Source organism: Perca flavescens, chromosome 6, assembly GCF_004354835.1.
Source record: "Perca flavescens isolate YP-PL-M2 chromosome 6, PFLA_1.0, whole genome shotgun sequence".
NCBI lineage: Eukaryota > Metazoa > Chordata > Actinopteri > Perciformes > Percidae > Perca > Perca flavescens.
In genome coordinates, this window is record NC_041336.1 from 3350309 (window position 1) to 3357808 (window position 7500).

At 46.6% G+C, this 7500-nt stretch overlaps 2 protein-coding genes across 2 annotated transcripts in view; one reads left to right on the plus strand and one right to left on the minus strand.

The window, feature by feature from the left end:
• The window catches only part of cmtm6 (CKLF-like MARVEL transmembrane domain containing 6), a 24844-nt gene that overhangs the window by 12490 nt on the left and 4854 nt on the right, over nucleotides 1-7500 (plus strand). The window lies entirely within an intron of this gene.
• The window catches only part of LOC114557131 (uncharacterized), a 2641-nt gene continuing 1829 nt past the window's right edge, over nucleotides 6689-7500 (minus strand). The window contains exon 2 of the mRNA XM_028580445.1: nucleotides 6689-7500. This exon is cut by the window's right edge and continues 157 nt beyond it. Coding sequence (XP_028436246.1) covers nucleotides 7295-7500 — 206 coding nt within the window. The 3' untranslated portion in view covers nucleotides 6689-7294.

Here is a 7500-nt window from a genome sequence, read left to right on the forward strand (position 1 = left end):
ACGCACGCCTTGCGGACACACAGACACAGACACACACACACACACACACACACACACACACTCTCATGGACACGGACACACACTATACGCACGCACGGACACACAGACACACACACACACACACACACACACTCACACTCACTCTCATGGACACGGACACACACTATACGCACGCACGGACACACACACACACACACACACACACACACTCGCGGACAGACACACACACACACACACCCCCTATAGCCTACACATAATACACGTACGCAGCACATGTCTAAATTGGCTTTAAAAGTCCTGATTATTTACATGGAGTCTGGTGGAGATATGCTGGCTCTATACACGCTAAAAGTCCTGATTATTTACATGGAGTCTGGTGGAGATTTGCTGGCTCTATACACGCTAAAAGTCCAGATTATTTACATGGAGTCTGGTGGAGATATGCTGGCTCTATACACGCTAAAAGTCCTGATTATTTACATGGAGTCTGGTGGAGATTTGCTGGCTCTATACACGCTAAAAGTCCTGATTATTTACATGGAGTCTGGTGGAGTTTGGTGATGGTGATTTCGGGGCTGTTTCATGTTAAACTAAAAGGATCTTACTCTTGAACTAAAAGCTCTATCTCTGTAGGGATCCTTTCCAGTTCCCCATCCAGTTGCCTCGCTTCTCGGATCATTGCACAATAATAAACTAAGCTTGTAATGTATTTAACGTGATGCACTAACTGTTGAGTCAGGACACAAAGAAACCCATTCACAGCGTGTGTTTTTGTTGCGGTAATGTTACAGGTAGAACCAGTTTCCTTCACAGGATCATCCCTCTTACAACATTAAAACTGTATTCACCAACAATTCATAGAAAGCACACCGTTTGTGTTTTACCAAAAATAAGTTTTAATAAATACACAAGTGTTCTTCCAATGTGCTGATGAAGCCGTATGAGTGTACCGTATCTCTGTGATATGCAAACCATTGAGTTAATTATTATTATACTGGACTTTATTTTGGAAGCACTGCACACACAGACACACACACACACACACACACACACACACATGCAGACACACAGACACACATGCAGACACACACACAGACACACACATGCAGACACACACACAGACACACACACGCAGACACACACACACACACACACATGCAGACACACACACAGACACACACAGACACACACACACATGCAGACACACACACAGACACACGCAGACACACAGACAGACACACACACACATGCAGACACACACGCAGACATGCAGACACACACACACACACACACGCAGACATACAGACACGCATACAGAGACACACACACACAGACGCACACACTAAGACAGACACACACACACACACACAGACGCACACACTAAGACAGACGCACACAAAAGACAGACACAGAGACAGACACACACAGTGACACAGACACACACGCATACACCAAGACAGACACACACAACAACAGACACACACACAAACACATTTATTTTGAAAGCAGGGCTGTTGTAGTTGAACTATCAGTGAGACGAGGAGCTGCTTCCTGCCTTTCTAGTTGTTGTTGTTGTTGTTGTTGTTTTCTCAGCCAGAAAGCATCACCAGTCAGATGTTGAGCAGCAGAAACCAGCTCCTTTCTACAGATGGCTGTGTGTTAGTTTCACTCTGACTTGTTAGATCTAGGAGGAGTTATTATTTGTGTTATCTGTTGTCTCTCACATGCTCACATGTGACCTAAAACTCTCTTCATCCTGAACCAGGTTTCTTTCTGTGTTGACGTGATGTTTTTTTAGAGCATCGCCCCGGTCAGACCGGAGGATGTGTTTTAGTAAACGCTCACCTTTTGTCGGCTAAACTTCCAAGTTCCAACTTTGTTGTCATTTGCATATTAGTACCACAGCAACGTGCCTTGGCTCTCTCTGAGCACCAGTCAATAAGTAACAATTAGAAATAACATTTAAAAACCTCCAAGCACAGTAAACATGGTAACTAAGCTCCGACCTAGGGCTGTGCAATTAATCGAAATGTAATCGTGATTATGGTTTCGGCTCCCAGCGATCACAAAAAATCAGAATAATCGAGAGAAAAACCAATTATTCAGCTCATTTACGTTTTGCAAGTAAACTCTTATTTTCTCTTGTGTTCTGAATGAAAAATAAAGTTTAAATAGGAAAAGTATTAAGGCAAATTTCACAGATGTGTTTTTTGTTTTGTTTTTTACGGTTGATTTAGCATGCTTGACTCTGACTGGCTAACAGCTAGCCAATGAGAGCCTGGCTATCAGCATCCTTTACCCAGCTCATGAATAGTAATGAGCTCAGGCAACACCACGTCAGACTGGCCAGCTGTTGTGATTGGTCTGATTTCTCTGCTTCTTTCTGTTCAGTAACTAGAGCTGACAGGAGGTATACAGTTCATTTTCACATTCACAACATAACACAAACACATTTGGACCTGACATATCTAAAAAAAAAAAAAATACAAGGAAAAACGTGTTTATGTGGCATGGCACCTTTTTTAAAGGTCTTTCAACTAGTTTTCGCCACATTGAGGGACCGATTATTTCTGTGGCACTTAACCGCCACTAAACTCCTAGTCGCAGTCGCCTTTTTGTTAGTTTTAAACGAAGCGTTTGGGGGTCAGTTCTTCATGTAAACATTAAACTGGTGCAGACCTTTTCTGAGAATCTTTTACATCAAGCTCCAACCGGTATTGTAACTGAAGTTTCCCAAACCTGATTTGTGTGTGTGTGTGTGTGTGTGTGTGTGAGAGATAGAGAGACTCACGTGATTACATGACGTATATTTATTTATAGTCCTCACCGAGCCAGTACCTCAGAGTAGAGCCCGACTAAGGCTGGGCGATGTGGAGAAAATCAGATGTCACGATATTCTTGACCAAATACCTCGATGTCAATATTCTAGGGTTGACAATTGGTGCTTTAACAAAATATCTTCACACTTAGATTTTAGATAATGTGGACATAATGTCTAAGTGGGGGAAAAGGCAAATAATAGAACAGCTAGAAGAGTCTGGTAAGGTCAGAAAAGGACATCACTTTACTGTAATGCAGCCTTTAAGACCAATAAAAGACACTTATGTCATATCATGATATTACGATATCCAAAATCTAAGACTATATCTAGTCTCACCTCACAATACCGATATATTGCCCAGCCCTAAGCCTGACCGATAATATAATTAAGTGATGCATATAATGCACAATGTAAACAATGACTGTAACACAGTGTATTTAAGTTATTTTCCCACAACAAAATATGAGATCAAAAACCATTGAGGTGTCCTATCCCCTGTTGTTACATGAATGTCCAGTATGATATCAGGCATTTTCCGAACTATCGGTATCAGCTTTTATATAACGGCCGATAAATTTAATATTTAAAAAAATCAAATAAAAACGGACGAAAGTTTTAGGCAGGTTTTTACAAATGTAACTCGTGCATGCAGTCACAAAGAAATACGTGTTTTAGAAACATTTCAGAGAAAATGTACCTTTTTAATATATTTTATTTACTTTCAGATAAACATTGTTACTCTGCCTGAGGTGGTTAGTATGATCACCAGCAGGTTTACTCTCTCATTAGGAAGCAATAACATAATAATCATACAGTTTGCAACAGTGGATGTAATGTATTAATGTTTACACCGTGGATGTAGACGCTCTACACCGTTGAGTTGTGCTCTCGCTCACTGCTGCAGATCCTCTTTCCACCTGGTCTCTGTTTTAGCTACAGAGTGAGCCCTCTTTTCTTCTTCTTCACTACTATCTTTGATTGCACATGCTCAGTAGCTCAGATGTAGATCATGTCAGCTAGCTCCATAGACAGTAAAAGAAAGGCTGTTTCTCCGACTTCAGTCAGTTCCAAGGCAGGATTAGCTGGGAGACTTCTTCTAAACCAGGGAGCACATGGAAGTACTTATTTTGGTAGATTATGGTGAACTTGTGTGTGTTGTAGCAGTGCTTTGCTATTGAGAACGACGTAGCATGCTAGCGACAGCATGCTAACGCTACGAGCTAAGGGTTGTGGTTAGCCAGCTCATTTCGGACTGTGACGTCACAGTCCGAGCCGATGTTGACCATCTCACCAGGAGACTGAAGGCAGGACACATACAGAAACCAGATCTCACTCAGAACACCATGGATGGATGTTTTTTCAAAGATTGTATGTGGGTGGAAGCACCAGAGACCCAAAAGAACACCCCAAATCACCAGAAAAAGTGTTTTTTTTTCACAATATGGGCACTTTAAACTGACCTTTGTTGATCTGAAATGAAGACCGATTCAGAAACTGCACGGCCTGTTTCTCGGCCTATTTATCACTCGGGGAGACCGGTGAGTCCAGCTGCCTTTCTGCCGAGGGTCGGCCGTCTGGTTGGTGTGTAACTGCCTTTAGAGGTTAGGGGTGAAGTGAAGAGACGCTGGGTTGAAGATTGTGGCTGAGACCACCAGGATTTACTGTCGCAGAGAAGGCTGGTTTCATCATCCCCTTAACCTTAATGTAGGACATACAGGTGGTTTTGTTCCAGTTAGAAATAAATCCACAAAACAAACGAGCTAACATAAAAATAATCGTGTAAAATAAATAGTTCTGCGAAGCTAAATTAAGCCTTGTGTTGTCTTCCCATCAACCTTGAAAAAAAACAACTTGTTTTTGCTTTTTCCAACGTTTTAAATTGTAAAATTTTTCTTCTGCACATTTTCAGCGCTTATTTCTACGTCCCATATTTTCTGATGTAAAACAAAAATTGAAAACAGGCCAATGTGACCAGAAGTCAACACAAGGGTCAAATATAGCACTCTAACAAGAATATAGGTTTGCCACATAAAACTGAATTAAATAAACCACCAAGTCATCTCAAGTGCAGATTCAGCCCTCCGCTAACGTTAGCCAACCAGGCTAGCCATGATAGTTTAACCCCAACTCAATTTGTACAAATAGGCCGAGAAACAGGCCGTGCAGTTGCTGAATCTCTCTTCATTTCAGATCAACAAAGGTCAGTTTAAAGGGCCCATATTGTGAAAAAAACACTTTCGGGTGATTTGGGGTGTTATTTTGGGTCTCTGGTGCTTCCACACACATACATACAGGGGAGGGAGGGAGGGAGGGGGGGAGAGACCTTCGAGCTACGAGAGCCCAGAGGAGCGTCGGTGGATGTTAAGGAGAAAATCGTTTTTTTCATTTAAACACATCCACGTTAGCTACACTCCCTCCTCCCCTCAGGTGTGTTCACTCCCTCCTCCCCTCAGGTGTGTTCACTCCCTCCTCCCCTCAGGTGTATTCACTCCCTCCTCCCCTCAGGTGTTTTCACTCCCTTCTCCCCTCAGGTGTTTTCACTCCCTCCTCCCCTCAGGTGTTTTCACTCCCTCCTCCCCTCAGGTGTGTTCACTCCCTCCTCCCCTCAGGTGTGTTCACTCCCTTCTCCCCTCAGGTGTGTTCGCTCCCTCCTCCCCTCAGGTGTATTCACTCCTTCCTCCCTTCAGGTGTTTTCACTCCCTCCTCCCCTCAGGTGTGTTCACTCCCTCCTCCCCTCAGGTGTATTCACTCCTTCCTCCCTTCAGGTGTGTTCACTCCCTTCTCCCCTCAGGTGTATTCGCTCCTTCCTCCCTTCAGGTGTGTTCACTCCCTTCTCCCCTCAGGTGTGTTCGCTCCCTCCTCCCCTCAGGTGTATTCACTCCTTCCTCCCTTCAGGTGTGTTCGCTCCCTCCTCCCCTCAGGTGTTTTCACTCCCTCCTCCCCTCAGGTGTGTTCACTCCCTCCTCCCCTCAGGTGTGTTCACTCCCTTCTCCCCTCAGGTGTATTCACTCCCTCCTCCCCTCAGGTGTTTTCACTCCCTTCTCCCCTCAGGTGTGTTCACTCCCTCCTCCCCTCAGGTGTATTCACTCCTTCCTCCCTTCAGGTGTGTTCACTCCCTTCTCCCCTCAGGTGTATTCGCTCCTTCCTCCCTTCAGGTGTGTTCACTCCCTTCTCCCCTCAGGTGTGTTCGCTCCCTCCTCCCCTCAGGTGTATTCACTCCTTCCTCCCTTCAGGTGTGTTCGCTCCCTCCTCCCCTCAGGTGTTTTCACTCCCTCCTCCCCTCAGGTGTGTTCACTCCCTCCTCCCCTCAGGTGTGTTCACTCCCTCCTCCCCTCAGGTGTGTTCACTCCCTTCTCCCCTCAGGTGTGTTCGCTCCCTCCTCCCCTCAGGTGTATTCACTCCTTCCTCCCTTCAGGTGTATTCACTCCCTCCTCCACTCAGGTGTGTTCGCTCCCTCCTCCCCTCAGGTGTATTCACTCCTTCCTCCCTTCAGGTGTGTTCACTCCCTTCTCCCCTCAGGTGTATTCACTCCTTCCTCCCTTCAGGTGTGTTCACTCCCTTCTCCCCTCAGGTGTGTTCACTCCCTCCTCCCCTCAGGTGTGTTCACTCCCTCCTCCCCTCAGGTGTGTTCACTCCCTTCTCCCCTCAGGTGTGTTCGCTCCCTCCTCCCCTCAGGTGTATTCACTCCTTCCTCCCCTCAGGTGTGTTCACTCCCTCCTCCCCTCAGGTGTGTTCACTCCCTCCTCCCCTCAGGTGTGTTCACTCCCTCCTCCCTTCAGGTGTGTTCGCTCCCTCCTCCCCTCAGGTGTATTCACTCCCTTCTCCCCTCAGGTGTGTTCCTCCCTCCTCCCCTCAGGTGTGTTCACTCCCTTCTCCCCTCAGGTGTGTTCACTCCCTCCTCCCCTCAGGTGTGTTCACTCCCTTCTCCCCTCAGGTGTATTCACTCCCGCCTCCCCTCAGGTGTGTTCACTCCCTTCTCCCCTCAGGTGTGTTCGCTCCCTCCTCCCCTCAGGTGTATTCACTCCTTCCTCCCTTCAGGTGTGTTCGCTCCCTCCTCCCTTCAGGTGTGTTCACTCCCTTCTCCCTTCAGGTGTGTTCGCTCCCTCCTCCCCTCAGGTGTATTCACTCCTTCCACCCTTCAGGTGTATTCGCTCCCTCCTCCCCTCAGGTGTGTTCGCTCCCTCCTCCCCTCAGGTGTGTTCACTCCGTCCTCCCCTCAGGTGTGTTCACTCCGTCCTCCCCTCAGGTGTATTCACTCCCTTGCTCTTAGTTCTCTGCCAGTTCATCTTACACCCTTGAGTTAAGCGACCCAGCCTTTTTTCCGTGAGCTTGTACGTGTTTCTGATTATTTCTTTTTTTTTTGACCTGAGTCCGGGATGAGAACATACCCCTGGTTACCGCTGTGTAACCGGGGGTAACCGCTGTGCACGGCGACTATTAAAGATGTGAGAACCTGGAATGCACCCAGAGAGTTCAAGGAAGTGTGTCTCTCATGTGAGGGGAGGACTTCCACACCCCTGAGTGTCCACCGTGACAGCGCCACTTCACCCTCATCTGAGCACCCGAGTGGAACAGCTCCTTCTCCGTGATTGGCTGCCCGCACGTCTGACACATCCTGAACAGCTCCATCAGGCTGCGGGCGTGCACTATGGCGCAGTCTTTGTCGGCATCTTCTTCTT